This window comes from Pelodiscus sinensis, chromosome 14, assembly GCF_052426305.1.
Source record: "Pelodiscus sinensis isolate ZL-2025 chromosome 14, ASM5242630v1, whole genome shotgun sequence".
Classification (NCBI taxonomy): domain Eukaryota; kingdom Metazoa; phylum Chordata; order Testudines; family Trionychidae; genus Pelodiscus; species Pelodiscus sinensis.
The window spans coordinates 47,799,325-47,824,100 of record NC_143065.1 but is presented as its reverse complement, the minus strand read 5'-3'; the positions used below and the strand labels follow the sequence as shown (position 1 = coordinate 47,824,100).

The 24,776-nt window shown below is 47.9% G+C and overlaps 1 protein-coding gene across 2 annotated transcripts in view; it reads right to left on the bottom strand.

The window, feature by feature from the left end:
• The window catches only part of IQGAP1 (IQ motif containing GTPase activating protein 1), a 261,663-nt gene that overhangs the window by 61,662 nt on the left and 175,225 nt on the right, over positions 1-24,776 (bottom strand). For both annotated transcript variants that reach the window (XM_075916963.2, XM_075916961.2), the window contains exons 26-28: positions 19,045-19,269; positions 5,064-5,204; positions 4,886-4,970 (exon numbers count right to left, since the gene is read on the bottom strand). In XM_075916963.2, coding sequence (XP_075773078.1) covers positions 4,886-4,970; positions 5,064-5,204; positions 19,045-19,269 — 451 coding nt within the window. The remainder of the gene's footprint in view (positions 1-4,885; positions 4,971-5,063; positions 5,205-19,044; positions 19,270-24,776) is intronic.

Genomic DNA, 24,776 nt, shown 5'->3' with positions numbered 1-24,776 from the left:
CTGCAGCACTCCCGGGGCCGGCGCTCACCTTCAGGGAAGGTCACGCACAGCAGGGACAGGTCTGGGGGAGAGACGCTCTGGGGCCGGGCTGGGAGGACGTGCGCGCACGGGGTCGGGACCAGCTCCATGCTGGCTAGCCAGCTCTCTCTCTCTCTTTTTCAGAGGGGGCGGGGGAGCGCCGGCTCCTTGCAGAACCCCTCGTTGTGCTCCGCGGAACCCCAGGGTTTCGCGGAGCACCAATTGGGAAACACTGGGTTAGTGGATATCTGCACCTGTACCGAAGATTCATGTGTCGGAGGCAGATTTCCATGGGTTACCATACAGGCCTCTTGAGCTTGCCAGGGATTCAGGTGGTTAATGTGATATATTTGTATTTGCTTCTAGAATCCCAGTAGACATATCTTATAATTCATCCCCTCCCCGCCCACACACAGGTTCAATTATTTCATATGGTCCTTGCCATTGGGCCAACAGCTTACTTTCTGCCATGGGTACTAGTATCATTACTTGGTCTCCAGGCTGGAACCGCTGAACGTTTGCTTGACGATTATAATATGCTCGTTGGGCTTCCCTCCATGTGTTTCTGCACAATAGGAAACCTATGTGATTTGGTCCCTCTTTTGTAATACATGTTCTACTACATTGTTTCCCCATGGTTGGCTCCTCCTCCCAAATGTCCTTGGCTATGTCTAGTATGATCCGACGGTGGCGGCCATACAAAAGGCCTGGGGAACCTCTCAGATGGCAAACATAAGGTAGGGTAATGGCATGACCCAATCCTTTCCGTCTTTGTTGACCACTTTCTTGATCATGGACTTCAGGGTCCGATTAAATCTTTCAACCAAGCCATCGGTGTGAGAGTGGTAGACAGAGGGCCGCAGGAGAAAGGCACAGAGGTCTTTCATCACCCTGCACATAAATGGGGTCCCTTGATCGGTGAGTATCTTCTTGGGTAACCCCACTCAAGAGAAGACTGCTGCTAATTCTTTGATGCTATTTTTAGAAGCTGTGTTTAAGGGGACAGCTTTGGGGTACCTGAGAGCATAATTCAAAATAACTAATATATATTGGTGGCCCTGGGCTGTTTTTTCCAAAGGCCCCAGCAGGTCCATGGCAATCCACTCAAAGGAGATTTCGATGATCAGCAGGGCTACCAAAGGGGCTCTTAGATGGGGGGAAAGGGCTGTATAGCTGGCACTCAGGGCAGGAGGCACAATATCGCTGAACATCATTGTGGACTCCCAGTCAGAAGAACCTGTGTAAAATTCTTGTTTGAGTTTTCTCAACTCGCAGGTGCCCCCCTAAAAATGTGACTATGAGCAAAGCTCAGGATTGCCCTCCGGTGCTTCTGGGTTACCAGAAGTCGGTGTACCTCTTGATCCTGCAGGGGTATTACCTGGTATGTGAGGTCCCTTCTCATTATGAAATAAGGACCCAGACCTTGGGTTTTTCCCGCAACAAATGCCCCATCTCTCTCAGCCACCTCCTTTCTGGCACTCTCGTACCTGGGATGTTCTACTTGGTCCCAGTCAAACGCCATCCTCCCGGGGGGCTTAGTAGAACTAACTCCCCAGGTCCTTCTGTTTCAGATGAAACTAGAGGCTCTGGATCGGTACTGGTTTTGGGACCCTCCTGTATTTCTGGGTTCTCTCCCTGTGCAACTTGGGTCTGTTGACCTACACAGGAGGCCTTTTGTGCCTGCTGCAAGATTCAGGTACCTAAGGCCTTGGCCACCCTCCGTTCCCTCTTGGTCTTCTTGCCTCTACTGGGGATGGGGAATAGTTCCTGGGACATCTCCAGAAACAAAGTTAGTTTCCCCTAACTCAGTGAGCTTCTCTCCATCTTGCCTTTCCAGAGGGAGTAGGCCTTCAAACCCAGGAAAATCCCTCCCTTTAAACACAGGGTACAGGAGCTGGGGAACAATCCCTACGGTTACCTTATTGTGGTCCTCCTGGATTTCTATTTTCACTGATATGCTGGGGCAGTGATTAACAGTCCCGTAGACACAAGTCACCGCTGTCCAGTTAGCCTGTGCTAATTGGCCGGGCTTGACTAACTTGCCAGAAATCAGGGTGACAGTGCTTCCAGAGTATACAACAGTGTTTCTTAAACTTGTTAAGACCAAGGAACACCAATTTTTTTTTTATGAGGAACACCAAGGATTTTTTGTTGAGCAAAAATAAAAAGTTCGGGGGTGGGAGGTGGTGAAGGGTTGATGAGAAAGTTATCGAGGGGGGGAAAAAGGCTCAGGGGAAAGTTACTGAGCAAAAAAACAAACAAACAAAAAGTCGCTTGCCCCTTTAAGGGAGATCATTTTGAATTCTGTTGTCCTCTGCAGCACACCTCCGATTGCCTTGTGGCAAAGCGGCATGCCACAGAACACAGTTTAAGAAACACTGGTCTACGAGTGCCATAGTTGCTACCTCATATACTTTTACTGGCCTGGTATAATTGTGGGGGGTAACTGCGACCCCCACCAGATTGAGCAGGGCACATGTGTCACTCCAATCTCCTAGACAACACTGCATGGGCTCTTCCTGGTTGGGGCACTGAGCCACTATGTGGCCCCACTCCCCAACTCTGTAACACCTATATCTAATTTTTCCTGTCTGGTGGGTAAGGGGTTTTTCCTCAGGGCCCCCTCCACCCAAACGACTCCCATTCTGTGTTCCAGACTGGTTATCAGCACCCCTTCTCTTCCACTTAGGGCTCCCTAGGCATCTGGGAATTGGAATTCTTGAGGTTGGCATCAGAGGTCTGCTTCACATGGGGGCTCTCTTAAGTAGGCAGGTCAACTCTCTCGCTGTTAGCCTTTCCACCAAGGTGATTGTTTCACTGTAGGCCCACCTGCACACGAAGATTTAATGGTAATTTTCACATGAACTGGTCGATTACCAGTATCTCCAAAATGTACTCTTAGCTGTGCTCCTCAGGCCATAGCCACTTCCAAGCAAGGTGTATCCATCATACAGCTGGGTTCTAGGTGGTCTGTTCTCTTGGTACTTCCAGCTGTACAGCAGCTGTTACTCCTGAACGGGCAAGGATTTCCTCCATCAGCCAGGAGTAATCAGCAGCGTCCCAGGCGGGTAGATCCGAGTAGGCTCAGTGGGCCTCCCCACAAAGAAAAGGGGCAAGTATGCTGGCCCACAACTCCTGTGGCCATGGCTTCCCCTAAGCAGTTCTCTCAAACGTTAGGAGATAAAATTCCATATCACCCTCCACCATCATGTTCAGCAGGCAGCCCATGGCCCTCAGGATTTGGGTTCCTTCAGGCCCCGAAGTCCAGCTGGTAAGGATCTTCAATTGATCCACCACCTCGTGGAGGAAGGCCCAATCAGAGGCTGCTTGAGTTATCAGCAACTGATTGGTTTTTTCTTGTAATCGGGTAGCCTCCTGGAGTGCCATCTCCTGCATCCGGGTGGACCTCTTGTTGAGGCATTGTGGCTTGGACCAGAGCTTTCACTATGTCTACCATTAGGATGAGCCTTTGATCCCAATCAAACAAAAAGTAGTGCTTGGAGAGGGGGGCTGGAGAGTAAAGAGAAAAACCCCAATGCCAGCACCTAGGTGAAAACATGTTTTGTTTTGCTTTTCCTTTGACTCTCGTCATTCTGCTGCGCTGTGAAAAATCCCACTCCGACAGCAGTCGTGGCACAGTTCTAGCTATGCCCTATGCGTCTCGTGCTACTGGTGGATGATAATAGCCTCAGATTCATTGTGGTCCTATACACAACTCCTTTCTCTTTACAAGAGGCCAGGTCCACAGCTTAGTGAGCTATACTCATCACAGGCTAGGCCGTGGTTTTGGGGAGAAAACCCCTTGATAGTCCTGGTCTCCTTTCTTGGAACAGGCTTTGTGTTGGTGTGGGGGAAACCTGGGCCCGCCTACTACTCTGGGTTACGGCCTGAGGACTCTAAAGTAGTAGCTGCAGTCAAGGTTGTTTTTCTTTCTGACTTGGCAACTTTTTCCCTGGGTCACTTCCCAAAACAACCCCTCCAAAGCGTCTCCCTACGGTACCTCTTAACCTGCTCTCAACTCATACACACCTTCTTGTTCTCCTCCTTATGGTCCGTCACTCTTTGTCTTCTACCTCTCCTTACATAGGGGAGGCTTTTTAAAGCGACCCCACTGGCTATAATTGGCTGCAGGTGTTGAGTGACTTGCCTATGGGAGCAATCTAATTAATTAGCCTCAGGCATTTTCCTGCCTTCATTTTATTACAGCAGGCTCTAGCAGTTTATTCTGGAAAGAGAAAACCATGTAGCCAGTGCCCTGTATACCTGCCTTCTACTAAAAAGTGTGGCAGGCTGCTGGGTTAGGTCTGTCACAATATATACTCTCTTCTGTCTTCTGAAAAAAAATTCCCTGGAATCTAAGCCCCACCCTATTTACATTCATTCTTATGAGGAAACTGGATTTGCTTATCATTGTTAAAGTAAACATTTTCCAGGAACATAACTACAACTTAAGCAAGGAGTTACCGTATTGGAATTTTTAATATGCATTTTTCACCTGAGATTGTCTCTTTAAGAAAGGAAGACCTTGCTGTAATTGCTTCAGCATCAATAAATGAATCACTTGCTGGCAGAAACTATACAGCAAGTCAAGGAAACTGGGAAGAACAAATGGACAAAGGAAATTAACAAGGCAGAAGTGACAGCATCCCTCCTTCTAAGCTCTGTACCATACACAATAACATTCACACACAACACAAAAATCTACGTCCTTAATGAGACAGCACTAAAATCTAAAAGATTATGTGTGTTCCAGTGAGCAGGATGAAACATAGATCTACCTCTGAAATAGCCAGGCTGGCTAGGAGCCTGATTTGCAATCACAAACACTACTCTTTACTAAGAGGACAAAGGTTATTTAGGTCCTTACCTTCAGCAGCTCATCCTCACCAGCATCAGGAAATTTCTCATGCAGTGAATCTTTCAGAACCTTAGCAATGAAGCGCATGCCATAACTGCAAAAGAAACAAGACGACAAGTAAGACCTTTGGGAGCATGATGTCTACAACAGTTTTCATAAAGCAATGGTACAGTCCATTGGTACTCACGGGATTTTCTCCACTGAGCTGATGATGGCTGTCAGGAACTTGTCTGTCACTGTCCGCATGTTTTTGATGGACGCATCTAGGCGTGTTCTCACCTCTTCATGGGCCAAGGCTTGCTCAGATGTAACATCATATGGTAACTTACTGTTAAACAAAACCCACAACTGAATGAGGTCTGAACATTCCTTTCAGCAAGATGGCTGGCTGTCCTCTTTTCAACTATCAGCTTGAAAAGAATATAACATAAGAACAGCCGTACTGGGTCAGACCAAAGGTCCATCTAGCCCAGTAGCCTGTCTGCCGACAGTGGCCAACACCAGGTGCCCCAGAGAGGGTGGACCGAAGACAATGATCAAGCGATTTGTCTCCTGTCATCCCTCTCAACCCTCTGACAAACAGAGGCCAAGGACACCATTTTATACCTTGGCTAATAGCCTTTTATGGACCTAACCTCCATGAAATTATCTAGCTTCTCTTTAAACTCTGTTATAGCCCTAGCCTTCACAGCCTCCTCTGGCAAGGAGTTCCACAGGTTGACTACATGCTGTGTGAAGAAGAACTTTCGCTTATTAGTTTTAAACCTGCTACCCATTAATTTCATTTGGTGTCTTCTAGTTCTTCTATTTAGGGAACTAATACATAACTTTTCTTTATCCGCCCTCTCCACACCACTCATGATTTTGTATACCTCTATCATATCCCCCCTCAGTCTCCTCTTTTCCAAACTGAAAAGTCCCAGTCGCTTTAACCTCTCCTCATATGGGACCCGTTCCAAACCCCTCATCATTTTAGTTGCCCTTTTTTGAACCCTTTCCAAGGCCAAAATATCTTTTTTGAGGTGAGAAGACCACATTTGTACACAGTATTCAAGATGTGGGCGTACCATAGTTTTATACAGGGGCAGTAAGATATTCTGGGTCTTATTTTTTATCCCTTTCTTAATAATTCCTAGCATCCTATTTGCCTTTTTGACCGCCGCTGCACACTGCGTGGAAGTTTTCAGAGAACTGTCCATGATAACTCCAAGATCTCTTTCTTGATTCGTCATAGCCAAATTAGCCCCCACCATACTGTACGTATAGTTGGGGTTATTTTTCCTGATGTGCATTACTTTACACTTATCCACATTAAATTTCATTTGCCATTTTTGTTGCCCAGTTGCTCTGTTTGGTGAGATCTTCTTTGGAGTCCCTCACAGTCCGCTTCTGTCTTGACTATCCTAAACAGTTGGGTATCATCTGCAAACTTTACCATCTCACTGCTTACCCCTTTCTCCAGATCATTTATAAATAACTTGAAAAGGATTGGTCCCAGGACTGACCCTTGGGGGACACCACTAGTTACCCTTCTCCATTCTGAAAATTTACCATTTATTCCTACCCTTTGTTTCCTGTCTTTTAACAAGATCTCAATCCAAGAAAGGACCTTCCCTCTTATCCCATGGCCATGTAATTTACACAAGAGCCTTTGGTGAGGGACCTTGTCAAAGGCTTCCTGAAAATCCAAGTATACTATAGCTACTGGATCCTCCTTGTCCGTATGTTTGTTAACCCCTTTAAAGAACTCTAATAGATTAGTAAGACAGGATTTCCCTTTACAGTAACCATGTTGACTTTTATCCAACAAATTGTGTTCTTCTACATGCTTCACAATTTTATTCTTTATTATTGTTTCGACTAATTTGCCCGGTACTGAAGTTAGACTTACCGGTCTGTAATTGCCAGGATCGCCTCTAGAGCCCTTTTTAAATATTCACGTTGGCTACCTTCCAGTCATTAGGTACGGAAGCCGATTTAAGGGATAGGATACAAACCACAGATAATAGCTCAGCAATTTCCCATTTGAGTTCTTTTAGAACCCTTGGATGAATGCCATCCAATCCCGGAGATTTGTTAACATTGAGTTTTTCTATTTGTTCCGAAACCACCTCTAATGACACTTCAATCTGGGACAGTTCCTCAGATTCACCACCCACAAAGGACGGTGCAGATTTGGGAATCTCCCCAATGTCCTCAGCTGTGAAGACTGAAGCAAATAAATCATTTAGTTTCTCTGCAATGGCTTTATCGTCCTTGATTGCTCCTTTTATAGCTCAATCATCTACGGGACCCACAGGCTTTTTAGCAGGCTTCCTAATGTACTTAAAAAACATTTTGTTATTTCTTTTTGAGTTTTTGGCTAGCTGTTCCTCAAATCTTTTTTTGCTTTTCTGATTACATTTTTACACTTGATTTGACAGTGTTTATGTTCCTTTCTATTTATCTCACTAGGATTGGACTTCCACTTCTTAAAAGATACCTTTTTGTCCCTCACTGCTTCTTTTACATGGTGGTTAAGCCACGGTGACTCTTTTTTAGGTCTCTTGCTATGTTTTTTAATTTGGGGTATACATTTAAGTTGGGCCTCTATTATGGTGTCTTTAAAAAAAAGAAAAGTACCATTTAGCCCTAATTTGCTTGGCTGGTAAGAAAATATGGCTACTTATCTCAAAGAATACTATAGTAACTATGGGGTGTATTGTCCACACAAGTTCCCCACCTGGGTGTACACCACCAAACAAGAAGATATTTGTGTCTTTCTAACAGTTGTGTCTGTTGGGGCCAGGCCTGCATCCTCGGAGCCCTTGTGACTTCTGTAACTGAGAGTATCAAGGGTGGGGTGACCTTAAGCACTTCTCAGTAAGAATCCTTGTGGTCGAGACCAGTGTTCCCTCTAACTATTTCCATCCTTGGATGGGTTGAATTTTCTTTTGGGCGGGTTGAATTTTTTTATGTGCACCACCAATATTGAGGTTGTATGTGAATGTGCAGTGTGTCCCAATACAAACAAAAAACCTAGGTATAAATATATATTTTGAACAGTCCACATGTATGGAAGGCAATAATTAAAACGAGGGATAATTAACGAGGAACAATGTTTAATATGTTTATGTAATATGAAATCAATTAAAGAAATCTAATAATACCCTTGGAGCAAATGTATTATCCTTTCTAACAACTCAAACTAGTAAACACACCAAAATGGAGCATACTATAAATAGCTATATAAATAAATCAAAGACATGGCTGTTAAGTAAAAGCCTAAAAAATATACAAGCTTCAAGATGCTAAACAAATCTATGAATCAAGTAGAAATAAGCATGCTCTTTTTGAAAATATTAATACAATGTTTTCTGACACTGGAAAGAAGAGTAAAAGGTATTTACTCAGGCTTATACATTTTCTCTGGGAAAAGTTTAGGATCCATGCTATCCAAATGAAACAGAGACCTGTAACACAGATAAAAGTTCTTGTTTGAAACTTTCTCCTTGTGTGTGTCACTAACTTGAAAAATAGAAGCCCAGCTCAGGAGAGAGCCCTATGTCTGCAACCCAGCTAGGGCTGCTGTGCTGAGACAGTCAGTCTGCCTCTTGCTGCCTGCAGTCCAGAAGGGAACAAGTTAAGAAACCCCACACAAACTCCCTTCAGCCCCACCTCACTGCACAGAGGCCAGCACCCCCCTGCCCTTATTTTCCTTACCTACCCCGTACTGTCAGCTCCCCCTTCGAGACCAGGACGCAAGAGGAGCATGCTGGGTCTCCTCACAGGAAGTAGCAGGCAAACCCAGCTGCTGTAATCAGATCCCTGTAATCAAACCTCTCCTCTCACCGGATCATACTGCACACTGCAAATGCCCCTCTCTTCTGGCCCCCCTCGTACACCAGCCACAAACTTCCTCCCTTCCTCCCCCTTGTGTCCCCTTCCCTACCAGCATGCTCACTGTCTGGAGCAGGGAGCTTCTGATGCTGAGGGAATGCCCCTCCCCAGCCAGGAAGCTCTCTATGCAGCAGCCGTAAACCTCAATTAGTAGCTGTGTGGCCGCTCTGCCGCACAACTTACACTGAACTTAGGTCAATACTTTAACTAGCAGGGATGGAGAGAAAGTTGTGGAATCTCTGTGGACACTGTATCTCAAAGACTCACAGTTACTGTTGACTTTAAAAGCCTGAGGCAGAGTGACCCGGGGAGCAAAGAGGACAGGGGGCTGCAGACATGAGAGTTTAAGAGGGAGTTTGACAGGAGGCGGCCTACTATGGTCAGGAAGACCTGCAACACCTGTGCCACTACTACTTCCGTCTCCTCCACTTGCAGCCAGACAGAACACCTGACCATGGATGCCTCTACCAAGATCCTGGTGTGGTTTTGCAGGGACTGTGGCTTGCAATTCCCACCTACTGAAATCCAGGCTGGAGGGACCATCCAATGTGAAAGGTGCCTGCTGGTGGAATCTCTCAGGAAGCAGGTGGAAGAGCTACAGGAGGAAGTGCGAGGCTGAGGAGCATCCGAACCCATGAGCAATTCCTGGACAGTATTCGTGTGGAGACAGCTGAGGTAGCTGTCCCACTACACAAGACTGCTGACACATGACTGGTGGTGGAGGAGATGGCTCAGGGGACGGGGGACACTGGCAGCAGGTCACTTCTGGCAGCAGGCAGTGCTCCACCCCTGCCCCCAACCCTCCCACTGTGGTACTGGGAAACCATTACGCTCTCCTTGGTACAGGAGATAAGGAATCACTCTCTTCAGCTGAGAAGCAGAAACCTCGTACCCCCAAGGCTGGGAGGTCTGCTGCCACCACTGTGAGGAGGAAATGTAGGGTAGGGTGGTCGGAGACTCTCTTCAGAGGAGGAAGGAGGAGCCCATCTGTTGCCCTGACATGTCATCTCGGGAGGTATGCTGCCTGCTGGGGGCTCGTATCCAAGGATTATCTGGCCCTCTGACTACTACCCCATGCTACTCATCCATGTGGGCGCTAATGATACTGCAAGGTGTGACACTGAGCGGATCAAGAGTGAAGGAATTTGGAGCACTGGTGGTATTCTTTTCAGTCCTTCCTGTCAAAGGTAGGGGCCCAGGCAGAAACAGATGTATCCTGGGAGGTGAATGCCTGGCTGCAAAGAAGGTGTCCATCAAGAGGACTTTGGTTTCCTCGACCATGGGATGTTATTCCAGGAAGGATTGCTAAGCAGGGATGGGGTTCACCTTTCGAGAAAGGGGCAGACCATATTTGGATTCAGACTGGCTAACCTAGTGAGGAGGGCTTTAAACTAGGTTCAATCGGGGCAGGTGACCAAAGCCCACAGTAAGTGAAGAACATGGAGACCTGGGAGCTGGGTCGGAAATGGGAGGGAGTGTGGGCTATAACAGCAGAAAAAAAGGAGCGACTAGGCAGAACTGGAAGGCAAGATCAAATCAGTATCTTAGGATGCCTGCATACAAATGCAAGAAGCATGGGTAATAAGCAGGAAGAACCTGAAGCGCTAATAAACTAACACAACTATGACATTGTTCGTATATCAGAGAGTTGGTGGGATAATATGCATGATTGGAATACTGGTATAGAAGGGTATAGTTTCCTCAGGAGGAATAGGTGGGGGAAAAAAGGGGGGAGGTGATGCCTTCTATATTAAAAATGTACACACTTGGACTGAGGTGGAGATGGATGTAGGAGACAGACCTGTTGAGAGTCTCTGGGTTAGGTTAAAAGGGGTAAAAAAGAGTAATGTCATGCTAGGGGTCCACTACAGGCCCCCTACCCAGGTAGAAGAGATGGAGAAGGCTTTTTTAAAGCAATTTATAAAATCATCTAAAGCGCAAGATTTGGTGGTGATGGGAGACTTCAACTATCAGACATATGTTGGGAAACTAACACAGCGGGACACAGACTATCCAATAAGTTCTTGGACTGCACTGAAGACAACTTTGTATTTCAGAAGGTTTAAAAAGCTACTGGGGGAAAGCGGTTCTAGGTTTGATTTTAACAAATAGCGAGGAACTGGTTGAGAATTTGAAAGCGGAAGGCAGCTTGGGTGAAAGTGAGATTCTAAGGAATGGTAGAAGGGAGAACAGCAAAATAAAGACAATAGATTTCAGGAAGGCCCATTTTGCTAAGCTCAGAGAGCTGGTAGGTAAGGTCCCATAGGAAGCAAGACTCGGGGCTAAAACAACCAAAGAGTTGGCAGTTTTTCAAAAGGACATTATTAAGGGCCCAAAAACAAACAATTCCGCTGTGTAGGAAAGACAGAAAGTATGACAAAAGACCTCCCTTGGCTTCACCAGGAGATCTTGCATGATCTAAAAATCAAAAAGGAGTCGTCATAAAAAATGGAAACTAGGACAAATGACAAAGGATGAATATAAGCAAACAATACAGGAATGCAGGAGCAAGATTAGAAAGGCAAAGGCACAAAACAAGCTCAAATTAGCTACAGACATAAAGGGAAACAAGGAGACTTTCTAGAAATATATTAGAAGCAAGAGGAAGACCAAGGACAGGGTAGGCCCATTGCTCTGTGAGGCGGGAGAAACATTAACAGGAAAGCTGGAAATGGCAGAGATGCTTAATGACTACTTTGTTTGGGTCTTCACCAAGAAGTTTGACGATGAAGGAATGCCTAACATAGTGAATGGTAGTGGGAATGGGGTAAGTTTAGAAGATAAAATAAAAAAAGGACAAGTTAAAAATTACTTAGAAATGTTAGATGTCTGCAAGTCATCAGGGCCTGATGAAATGCATCCTAGAATACTCAAGGATTTGATCTAGTGCCCATCTATAAAAAGGGAAATAAGAACAATCCAGGAAACTACAGACAAGGCAGTTCAACTTCTGTACCAGGGAAGATAATGGAGCAAGTAATTAAGGAATCCATCTGCAAACATCTGGAAGATAAGGTTATAGGTAACAGCCGATACTGGCAATCCTTCATCCTTTCCGCAAAGGAAATAAATAGCTGAGACGATTTATGAAAGTGCCTCATTCAATCTATGTAAAAAGCGAATGCCCTTTTCGCATCCAGAGAATGTAGGGCCTGTTCCTTAGGGAAGCGGTGGGGCTTCGGAAAGAAGACCGGTAAATATATGTCCTGTGACATGTGGAACAAGGAAATGACCTTGGGGAGGAAGGCTGGGCGGGGGCGTAGCCTGACCTTATCCGCGGTGAACACGAGGTAAGGAGGTTCTATGGTCAGAGCCCTGAGCTCAGACACCCTGCACGCCGAAGAAATGGCTACTCTAACGGTTATCTTGAGCAACAGGTACTTAAGTGAGCACATGGCTAGTGGCTCAAATGGGGGAGACATAAGTTTAGTGAGTACCAGGTTAAGGTCCCACCAAGGCACAGGTGCTGCATGTGCGGAAACAGCCTGTCGAGACCCTTGAGGGAACATCTTAACCACCTGGTTAGTAAATAGGAAACTGTTGCCCACCCCACAGTGGAAGGCCGCCAAATGGACCCTGATAGACGAGGTAGATAGGCCTGCTTGGCGCAGTTCAAAGAGGTAGTCAAGGACAACTGGTATTGGGGCTGAACAAGGGTCTACTCGCCTCCAGGCTGCCCACAGGGAAAACCTTTTCCGTTTAGCTGCATAGGACCATCTGGTAGCCGATTTTCTGCTTCCTAGCAGAACTGCTTGCACACCCTCAGAGCAAGCGAGCTCTGGCTCCATCAGCCATGGATAAGCCAGGCCGTCAGGTGCAGGGACCAGATGTTCGGGTGGTAAAGGGGACCTTCCTCCCAGGTCTGGGTGATTAAGTCCAGAGCAGGCAGGAGAGGCCATGGCTCGTCCCACACAATTTCCAACAGGATGGGATACCAGAACTGTCTGGGCCAGTCCGGGGCTATCAGGATGACCTGGGACTTGAACTGCCTGATCGTGGCTAGGACCCTATGAACAACTGGGAACGGGAGAAAGGCATACAGCAGGCCCTGTGGCCACAGAGCAACCAGGGCGTCCCCTCTGGATCCTGTTCCCATGCCCAGGAACGAGAAGTAACCGAGGCACGTCTGGTTCTCCACTGTGGCAAGCAGGTCCATCTGGGGATGACCCCACTTCTGTAAAAGAGGTAGAAGAACAATGTCCTTCAGGCACCACTTGTGGGCTCTGAAGGACCTGCTCAATGCGTCTGCCAGCGTGTTCTGGCAACCTGGCAGGTATGCCACCTGGACATGAATGTTGTGGGCTATGCAGAACTCCCAAAGGAGAACCGCCTCCTGGCACAAGCGAGAGGAGCAAGCCCCCCTGTTTGTTTATATACAACATGGCCGACACTGATTTCCCCGAGAGATTGGCCAGTAAGACCTTGGATGACCTTCTGGCAGCTCTCAACTCCCTGACGTTTATATGTAGGTTTCACTCGTGAGGAGCCCATAGCCCTTGAGTCCTGTGGTATGCCACATGCACTCTCCAACCCTTGTCTGAGGTGTTGGTTATTAGAGTGACCGAGGGGATCTCCATCAGAAAGGGCACCCCCTTGCACACCTCATCCTCTCAAGACCACCATTGCAGGGAGCTGACCACCTCCTGAGATAACGTCAGAATGGAGTCCTAACACTCTCTGGCTTGGTTGAAAGACTTCGCCAGCTAGGTCTGCAGCGATCTGAGTCTCAACCTGGCGTGCCAAACAACATACATGCAGGCCGCCATATCCCCAAGCAGTTTCATACAAGTCTGAGCCGTAGTGAGTGGGGATAGCATCAGGTCGTGCACCATGGCAGTCATCGCCTGGAATCTGGCCTTAGGGAGGCAAGCCTGACCTCTTCTGGCATCTATGTAAGCCCCTACGAACTCTGTGTCCTGAGAAGGGGTTAAGAACGACTTTTCCTCGTTTATCATGAGGCCGAGCTCCCCGAAAAGCATTCTTGTAAATGATATATGGGCTACCACCTGGTCCCTGGACCGGCCTCGAATGAGCCAGTCATCCAGGTACGGAAAAACCTGTACTCCATGCCTTCTGAGAAAACCCGCCACCACAGCCATACACTTTGTAAAACTCTTGGGGCAGCGGAAAGCCCAAAGGGGAGCAAGGTAAACTGGAAGTGATTCTGTGCCACTACGAATCAGAGGAATCTCCTGTGACTTGGCCAAATGGCCACATAAAAATAGGTATCCTTTAAGGCGAGGGCCGCATACCAGTCCCCTAATTCTAGGGCCAGAATGATGGAGGCCAGAGTCATCATCCTGAACCTCATTTTCCTTATCGACCTGTTGAGCTTTCTGAGATCCAGGATAGGCCAGAGCCCACCCTTCCGTTTGGAGATAATAAAATAATGGGAATAAAACCCTCTGCCCTCCAAGTGAGGAGGAACCCTTTCTACCACTCCTTTTTCGATGAGCGAGAGGACCTCCTGACAGAGTAGGACCTCATGAGAAGGGTCCCTGAAGAGGGATTGGGAGGGAGAGAGGGAAGGTGGCAAACTGAGAAAGGGGATGGAGTAACCCATCCTTACCAAACCCAGCACCCACTTGTCGGAAGTAATGCAGGCCCAGTCTCGGAAAAAATGGGACAACCTGTCCCCAAACAGCGGGGTGACGGTGGGGGCTGGCACAGGGTCCTCGTGCGCACCTTCAAAATGACTGCTTAGCCTGCTGGTTGGAGGGTGGGCCCATGCCCCTATCTGCGTTGCCCCACAGGTAACGACACCTAACTCAAGACGAAGAGGCCCCTACGGCACTACTGATACCCCCACTCGAACTACGAGGGCAATGACTCATTGGTCCGGCCGGGAAGGCTGAAACTACGACCTTCCTGGCTGCCTAGCAGGGAACTGTCTCCTTTGGGGGGGCTGGTGTATGAATACCCAACGACCTGAGTGTGACCCTAGTAACCTTCAGGCTATGCAGCCTCTAGTCAGTATGCTCACAGAACAGCAACTTTCCATGCAACCGCAGGTCTTGAATCGTAGCCTGCACGTCCAGAGGAATCCCTGACACCTGCAGCCATGCGCCTCGATGCATGACCACACCAGAGGCCATGGTCCGAGCAGCTGAGTCCATTGAGTCTAGTGCAGCCTGCAGGGCCATGCTTGCTATGGTCCTCCCCTCAGTAGCCATGGCTGCAAACTCCTGCCTAGAATCTGGGGGCAGCTTGTCCCAGAACTTATCCATCATCTGCCATGCGTTATACGCATATCGACTCAACATCGCTTGCCGGTTAGCAATGCATAGCTGGACACCGCCTGTGGCATAGACTTTGAAACCCATCAGGTCAAGGCGCTTAGGCTCTCTGGACTTTGGTGTAGGGCTGGCCTGCCCTTGCCTTTCTTTTTGAGCGGCGGCCTGAACCACCAATGAGCCTGGAACTGGGTGCGAGTAGAGGTGCTCATGCCCCAACTGAGGAACAAAGTACCTCTTCTCAACCCCTTTGAGAGTGGGGGTAATAGATACTGGGGCCTGCCACAAGGTATTCGTGATCTTAGCCCCTGTGTCCACCACTGGGTCAGCGTCCTCAGTCACTGGCTCCACTTGCACCCCCCAAGTTAGCTGCCAGTCTACGAAGCAGCTCCTGGTGCACCCAAGCATCTACCGACGGCATGGACGGGGCCAGGTCCGCCAGGGCTTCGTCTGGGGACAACGAGGAGGACTCCCGAGTGAGTGCAGGACCTTCTCCCACCTCTGGAGACTGGGTAGCTTGCGGAGGCTCCACCCGGGCAGGTGGCGGGTCTGCCACAGTGGACGATTCCTCTACCCCCTCCTGTCTCTGTGGGCTAGATGACACGGGTGGTCTCAATGCCGAGGCAGACGGAGTGCTCCTTCGATGCAAGACACTGGACCCTTGGGAGGATGCATTGGCCCCTGCCACTGATGATAAGCCCAAGGCGTCCAAAACGGCCACGGCGGTTGGGCCTGCGGGGCCATCTCTGTTGTAACTCATCAGCTACCGGGTGGTGCCGAGAATGGGAACGGTGCCGGGAGGAGACCCTTGACGAACCCACTGAATGCGCTGACTCTGGCTCAGACGCCGAAAAATAGTCTTTAGTGGACTAGGGTGGTGCTGTGGAGGACTGCCCGGAGAGGTGGCTCGTCCTATACCTGTCCATGGACTCCGGCTTCCCCGCATGGGCCTGCCTGCGGGGTCCTATTAACTGCGGTGCTGGAGCACCAGTGCCGGACAACTGCTACCCCAGGCAGTGAGCGGGACTGAGGACAGTGCCGGGGTGGTGCCGGCGCCAAGGTAGGGGGTGCTGCCACAGCATGCGGTGCCAGTACCAGTGCCAGTGCCAGTGCCAGACATGAGTCCTGGTGATAGGCGGCAAAGGTCGGTGCTGCACGGATCGCCCTCACATGCTGGTGTGCCGTCGGTGCTACCGCCGCCAGTGCTAATGCCAATACTGCTGCGGGTGCCGGGATCAGTTCCAGTGTCAGTGTCAGCATCGCTGCTGCTGATGTCGCCGACCAGTCTACTGGCTGGGTCGTTGCGACCAGTGCCAACATGGCCCCCAGTGCCGAAGGCAAGAACCCTTCAGGATGGCTATGGAGGCGAGGTCGTTAGCTCAATGGAGCTCGTGAGCTGCCTCAAAAGTTTTAGGGGTGGATGGCTGGTGTGTGGGGATCAGTCCTGGGCTCTGAGCACGTGGCGGGTCACCACCCCTCCTCTGCGCCCCCACTCAACTGCTCCTCAGGGAGTCTGGGAGCGGGGAACATGGGACGATGCCGGTCACCATGGGTCTTGCGGACTGGCAATCATCCTCTCCCTTCCTTTCTCCTCTTCGGTGCCGGAGACTGAGACCGGTGCCTCGGTACGGGCCGGTTGAGCCTCCTGCACCGAAGCCTGCGCGCTGCACATTGCAACGTCCCAGGAAGGTGCCGGTTGGAGAGCCAACTCCATAAGCAACAGTTTTAAGCGGGAATCTCTCTCTTGCTCAGTATGCGGCTTAGAACATAACATAAGAACGTAAGAATGGCCGTACTGGGTCAGACCAAAGGTCCACCTAGCCCAGTTGCCTGTTTGTCGACAGTGGCCAGCACCAGGTGCCCCAGAGGGGATGGACCGAAGACAATGATCAAGCGATTTGTCTCCTGCCATCCTTCTCCAGCCTCTGACAAACAGAGGCCAAGGACACCATTCCTACCCCGTGGCTAATAGCATTTTATGGACCTAACCTCCATGAAATTATCTAGCTTCTCTTTAAACTCTGTTATAGTTCTAGCCTTCACAGCCTCCTCTGGCAAGGAGTTCCACAGGTTGACTATGCGCTATGTGAAGAAGAACTTTGGCTTATTAGTTTTAAGCCTGCTACCCATTAATTTAATTTGGTGTCCTCTAGTCCTTATATAATGGAAACTAACGAATAACTTTTCTTTATTCACCCTCTCCACACCACTCATGATTTTATATACCTCTATCATATCCCCTCTCAGACTCCTCTTTCCCAAACTGAAAAGTCCCAGTAGCTTTAGCCTCTCTTCATAAACTCCTGCAGATCTTGCACAAGTCCGTAAGATGAGATTCCCTTAGATGCTTTAGGCAAGACTCATGGGGGTCTTCTTAGGCATTGGTTTAGCACAGGACGCACAAGGTTTGAAGCCATGCGGCCCTGGAATCCCCCTCCCCCGGAGGGGAGAGATAATGAACTGCAAACACTATTAACTACTTGAAAACAATGAAAGAAACAACTGCCAACGGGCAATAATTAGCACTCACTAGGATCTGTTGCGATAACAGCGAAGCTCCAACGAAAGAAGGAACTGAGGAGGGGGAGCGCCGACAGGGGTATTTATGCTTCGTTATAGCGGCGCCACTCCAGGAGGCGACCTGCATGGGTACTGCTGGGGAAAAAAACGCTCCAGAAACCGTGCATGAGGCGTGCGCACACCTCATTCAAACGCACATGAGCAATCACTCAAAGAAGAACTGTATAATTTCACAATCACTTTCAATAAAACAGCCTTCGACTTTCACATTTTCAGTTTCTTCCTAAATGTCAAAATCAAACCTACAAACAGCCTCTCCCTAGTTGCTTTCTCCACCTTCCAAAATAAAAAGTTGTCTTCAATGCATTCCGAGAACTTGTTTGATAATCTGTGCCATGGTGTTTTGTTTTGCCAATAGATAAGTGGGCAGGGGAAGTCCCCCATCACCACCAAGTCCTGTGCTTTGAATGATTTTGTTAGTCATTTAAATAAAGCCTCATTTACCTCTTCCGCCTGGCTAGGTGATCTATAGTAAACATGCTTATTTTTTACTCCTTTTATTCTTATTCACAGACCTTCAAGAAGTGCATTGGTGCACATCCTGTGCATCCAGAAATATAATTTATGCTATCATGTGCCGAAAGTGTCCGTCTGCTATGTACATTGGACAAATGTCTCAGACACTTCACCAAAGGATCAATGCCCACAAAATAGATATTAGACAGGATCACAAAGAAAAAACAGTTTCTTGCCATTTCAACCAGAAAGGACACTGTCTCAATGACTTAACTACCTGCATCCTTCTACAAAGACCTTTTAAATCTGCACTTGAAAGGGAATCCTCTGAACTGTCATTCATGCTAAAATTCGACACTTTACATCTGAGTCTAAACAAAGGATCTAGTTATCTTACCCATTACAAAGATAGCTTTCCTAATTATCACCTCTAATATCATTAGCCCACAGACATTCACCTTCCCCCTCCCATCCTTCTTCTGTTCTGAAATTTGATTTGTCCTTTTCATATGTGTTCATTTTTTTTAAATCGTATCCTTTGGTATATATGGTTGTGACTATTTTCTTCCACTACTTGATCTGAGGAAGTGGGTCTGGCCCACGAAAGCTCATCATCTAATAAACCATCTTGTTAGTCTTTAAAGTGCTACATAGTCCTGTATTTTGCTTCAGCTACACCAGACTAACACGTCTACATTTCTATTACTATTCTCTGTTAACTAGTCTCTTATAGCTCAGAAAGCTTCCTTTACATGTCTCATTAACTAGGTGATGCTAAGATCTATTTCCCTTTCCTGTAGGAAGCTGAGTCCCTTTCTTGGAACTTCAGATACATGTACCCAGCTAAATCACATTCCATCATCAATTTTACAACTACTCAACAGGAACTGATTTGAGGAGTCAAACATTCTTTAAAGCCAGTTTAAACTGTGAAGAGAAATTCTGATGTCAGAGAGGCAAAAAACAGATAACATAAGGCAGCTGAGAAGTAAAAAAGCAAAGTAGTAAGAGTTCCTATACCTGGCCTCTCCGGTTTGCGACTCCATCTGGTTAACCCAAGATTTGTAGATGTCTACAGGATCCGTTTTGATGTTTAGTGATTTGTCATCCATGATTTCCTTCACAACAGGTGCCAGGATCTGCCTCAGTGCATTCTGGCCACGGGCACCACGATTAAAACTTACCACCATCTTAATAACAGTGGGGTTTCCAGTTACAATCTCATGTAACTGGTCTACTTTTGATCTGGAAGAGAATTAACATCAATTAAAAAAACAAACTAGAAATAGTTTTACCTGTTATGCATTGCTTACATTTCATGATTTACGCTTCTTAAGGCGAAACATGCTGGTTTTATTGGTAAAGCTGGTGGAGTTTTACAAAATTTCAATGAAACAAGTTACAAGAAAAAGGCCAATAAATAGACTCTTAGGCTGTGTCTACACTGGACCCCTTTTCCAGAAAAGGGATGCAGATGAGACAAGTCGGAATTGCAAATGAAGCGGGGGATTTAAATATCCCCCGCTTCATTTGTATAAACATGACTGCCGCTTTTTTCTGGCTCAGGGCTTTGCCGGAGAAAAGCGCCAGTCTAGACGGGATCTTTCGGAAAATAAAGCCTTTTCCGAAAGATCCCTTATTCCTGATTTTAAGAGGAATAAGGGATCTTTCTGAAAAGGCTTTATGTTCCGAAAGATCCTGTCTAGACTGGCGCTTTTCTCCGGCAAAGCCCCGAGCCGAAAAAAAGCGGCGGCCATGTTTATACAAATGAAGCGGGGGATATTTAAATCCCCCGCTTCATTTGCAATTCCGACTTGTCTCATCTGCATCCCTTTTCCGGAAAAGGGGTACAGTGTAGACACAGCCATAATGCATAGCTCAGATGTGCTAGGAAGTGGCATAGGACACAAAATTGGGTGTCTTCAACTAAGAAATGTAGCAGTTTGCTTTGAGTTGTTACTGCATTAAAAAAACCACTTAAAACATTTTTGTAGGGAAAGACAATAGGTGTGTTTTGGACGGGGACAGGGAAGATTCGTTATATATTCTTGCACTATAAAAGACAGGAATAAAAACAGTTACCTACCTTTTGTAACTGTTCTTCGAGATATGATGCGCATGTCAGCCCATTCCAGGTGTGAGCAGGCCCATGTGCACAGATGTCAGAAATTTTAGCCTCAGCAATATCCAAAGGAATGGTTGTGGCACTCCCTTCAGAACCATGCCCATGGGCTAGTATACAGGCATCGCCAATCCTACTCCCCCTTGTTTCTTCTTGCAGACAACTCCAACAGAGGGGCAAGGACAATGGGTAATGGAACAGATATGAGCAACACATCTCAAAGAACAAATTACAAAAGGTAGGTAATCATTTTTCTTTGAGTGCTAGTCATGTTGATTCCATTCCAGGTAACTCACAGGCAGTATCGATGGAGGCTCACACGGGCCCTATGAGCCATGACAACATAAGATTCAGGTACTGCAGAGGAGGTTTCCAGAAACGTGGGTAGAGATGCCTGAGGCCCTTGAGGAACCTGGCAATCACAGAACTGGAAGGAACCTTGAGAAATCATTCCCCAGTACTCATGGCAGGAACAAGTACCATTTAGACCATCCCTGAGAGATGTGTGTCTAACCTGCTCTTAAATATCTCCAACCATGGAGATTCCACAAGCTCCCTAAGCAAAATGCCTCACGCAAAAAAATGGTCTATCCTTGAGCGATGGACAAAAGGCTGAGAGAGCAGCCAAGTGGTCTTAGATAGATGAAAGGGGCAGGCCTTGAAGCTTGAGATACAGAAAATAGCCAAGGATTAACTGTGGTGAGGCCTGGCTGGGCAGAATGCCTTTATCTGAGGTCCAACAAGCGAACAGCTTCCATTTGGCCTGGAAGATTGCTCTGGTGGAAGGCTTTCTACTGCCCAACAAAACTAACTGAATACCAGCTGAGCACTCCTGCTCCTCCATATTTAACCATGCAACAGTCAAGCAGTTCCACTAGGTTCGGATGCAGGAGACTGCCTCGGTTTTGGGACAGCAGTCTCAGCTGAAGAAGTAGCTGTAATTAAGCAGCTACCGAGAGGTTCAGAAGCATGCCAGACCAGTGCTGGCATAACAAAACCGCCACTATGAGGATCACCTTTATTCTATCATGCTTGATCTTCATAAGGACTCTGTGAATTAACAGCATTAAAGGCACAGCATAAAACAGAGCCCACACCTGTAAGAGCTGAAAAACATCTAACAGGGATCTTGTCAATCCCCCGAAATAAGCAGAAAATGGGGCATTTCTGGTTCTGCCTGGATGCAAACAAGTCCACCTGGGGAATCCCCAACTCTGAAGCATGATGCTGACGAGGTCCAGATGCAAGACCCACGCACGGTGAGACAAGAAGGTCCTGCTGAGGATATCCGCCCAACTGTTCCTGGCCCCAAGGAGATGTGTGACTATGAGATGGATGCCGTGTTATACACAGAAGTCACAGAGCTTGAAGGCAACTTGGCAAAGAGCAGATGATCTGCTCTGCTTTGCTTGTTGATATAGAACATAGCTGCTGTATTGTCTGTCAGCACCCAGACCACCCTGCTTTTTATTTGAGATAGGAAGGCGTGGCAAGCCAGGGGAACAGCTCTGAGTTCCCTGATGCTGAGGTGGAGGAAGCAATCATGACTCGACCACCCCAGGTCTGAGACATCAGAGACAAGGGTAACTGACAGGGATGGAGCCACAAAGGGAACCACCTCCAACACTGATGCAGGATTCTGCCACCAGATGAGTTATGACAATACGTGATCCAATGCTGTGTGTGTGAGGACACAGACCTACGCCAGCAGTGCCTGCAGGGATCTGGGGATGGAGCTGCATATGTTGGACCACATAAGCCCCTATGTGGCCCAAAAATCACAAGCACGTGAGTAGTGGTGAGAGGGTAAACTTGCACACACAAGATGAGGTCTGCCATAGCTTGGAAAAGATAGTTATCTCTTCTGAAACTATTGTTCCTCGAGATGTGTTGCTCAGGTCCATTCAGCATAGGTGTGTGTACTTGCCACATGCACCGGCACCAGAAGTTTTCCCTAAGCACTACCCCAGGGGCTGTGGTCCCCAGCACCCCTTGGAGTGGCGCACATATACCATGCTATATAGGACACTCCCCGGCCCCTACTTCCTCAGTTCTTTCTTACCACCAGTGACAGCCTTAGCTGCTGCTAGCATTCCCTAACTCAATTGTTTTGCAATAGTTCTAATCAAACTAGCTAAGCCCCTAGGCTGTGGAGGTGAGGAGACTGTGGGGAAAACAGCTTCTTAGCTTGCTAAGGAGTATGGAGGCCCAAAGAGCAGAGGATGCATGGGAACCTTTAAGACCATGCAGTCTCCAGTGCACAAGCTTGGAGAAGAAGAGTCCTATCCCCACAAGCAGAAGGTTTTGTACAATGGCCTGAATCTCCTGGAATATCCCAGAAGACTGCAACCAGGATCTGTACTGCATGATGTGTGGTTTAAAACCAGGACAGCAGGACATGCCTTGCTCCAGGGTGAAGTCCCAGCCAGAACTCTTAACTACAGGTTGAACCGCCCTGGTCTGGCAACCTCAGGACACGAGCTGTCCCGAACCAGGGAATCTGCCAGACCAGGGGAGGTCAGTCCTTCCCTGTGGGCTGCTTCGCTCCTGGGCTCTTCTCCTTCGGGCTCCCTGCCCTACCATTGGCCCCGCTAATGCTGGCCTGACACAGGGTCCCCATCCTGATACCTTCACACTGCCCCAAGGTCTCCCAGAGTTCCCGGCTGGGACAGCCTGGCTGCTGCTGGCCGAGCTCCCACATAGTGTTCCCCAGAGTTTCCAGGCTGGGACTATCCAGCTGCCTCCAGCTCCAATGCCAATGGGGGTTCCACGGCGGGGATCACCCGGGCCACACCATGCCATTGCTAGTGCTGGCCCCGGGCCACCTCCCTTTGCCAGCCCTGCTTTAGCTGCGATTTCCACAGCCAAGATAGCCCAGCCACACCGTGCCTCTGCTAGGAACTCCCTGGGTTCTCCAGGAGGGGCCACCCGCCCCTGCCAGACCTGCTTCAGCTATGGGTTCCATGGCTGGGGCTGCCTAATCCAGCCCTGATGTCATAAGGAGTATCCTGGGGTTCCAAATCAGGGTCATCCAGCCGCCACCGGTCCTGCTGCCAGGGGGAGAAGGGGAGTCCCCAGCTGGGCCGCCTGTCACCGGAAACCCTGCTGCAACTGGGGTTCCCTAGTTAGGGCCAGGATTCCCCGGCTGCCTGTCCCAGCTGACAGCAGGGGTTCCTTGGCCAGGGTAGGAGTCCCCCAGCCACCACCGCCTGGTCCAGATGGGGCTCCTCAGCCCCACGTCCTCTTAGCTGGCTCCTGTTACCACCTATGGGGCTCTGTGGTCCAGCAGGACCAGATATTGCCAGACCAGAGTCTCCTGGATTTGGGAGATTCAACCTGTACATAAGCACATAAACTACATACAAAAGACGGACAGACAATGGGCTGGTGAAGAAAGGCTAATGCTCTTGTGATTGCAAAGCTCTAACCAACCGTCAAGGGTGCTAAGAAGGAACTGAGAGGGCGTAGGGTCAACAGCACTTCTATACCAATGCAAGAATGCAGCACTCAGAGGAACACCACAGCTGACCTTATGGATACTGCTCAGGCAAAAATCTCCATGTACTGTGCACATGGATGCGCACATGCCTAGAATGAACTGGCATGAGCAAGCCCTCGAAGAACTACATTTAGTAGTATATGGCAAAGCATGAAAGTAACAAATGAATAGAAACGTCTCTATTGTGATAGTTTATATTGTTTTTCAGTAATGAGGTCCCAGCTGTGCACTGGTAGGAATTAGACTATGGTGTGACATGATCACAAAAATATGCTGAACCTGTGTCTACAAACGGAGCACCTATAAAAATGTAAACCACAATAGCATTCCTGAGCTCTTGCATTCTCATTAACTGTTGAAAATCCAGGACAAGCTCAGTCTGCATTTCAGTTTCTTAGGACCTGTCCGTATGGAAAGTTGCTATGTAACAATCAAGCGTGTGAATATATAGTGTACCAGCTTGCCCTGCAGTAACATCATGTGTGGCCCCACAACTTGGCTTAGTGGTATACTACTGCAAAGCTCAGTGTCCTCATGGCAAGTTAGCGCATTGTAGATTCGAACTCTAGGGTAGCGTGCACTAATTTGCCATATAGACAAGCTCTTAGTCATCCTGGTTCTCCTTTACTATGCTTCTTATTGGCTTACAAATCTGGAGCTACTCTAGGCACAACAGCAGTTTAAATCACTTTATATTTTGCTACAAGTTTTTCCAAAACAGGTTCATTAGCCACAGTTTGCTGCTTCAGGAAAGCAGATGCTTTTAATCTAAAATAAAATCACCTTAAAACTTAGTGTAAAGAGGTTTGTTTTCACTCTCAGTGGCTATCAATGAACAACTTCTCTCCAAGCTACACAGATATTTCTTTAGCAGTCATGTAGCACTTTAAAGACTAACAAGATGGTTTATTAGGTGATGAGCTTTCGTGGGGCAGACCCACTTCTTCAGATCATATTCCCCATGAAATATAGGGAACTTTCGTGGGTCTGCCCCATGAAAGCTCATCACCTAATAAACCATCTTGTTAGTCTTTAAAGTGCTACATGGAGGCTTTTTGTGTTTTACCAAGATCAGACTAACATGGCTACCTCTCTGTTACAGATATTTCTTTGTGCTTCAGGGGAAACCAA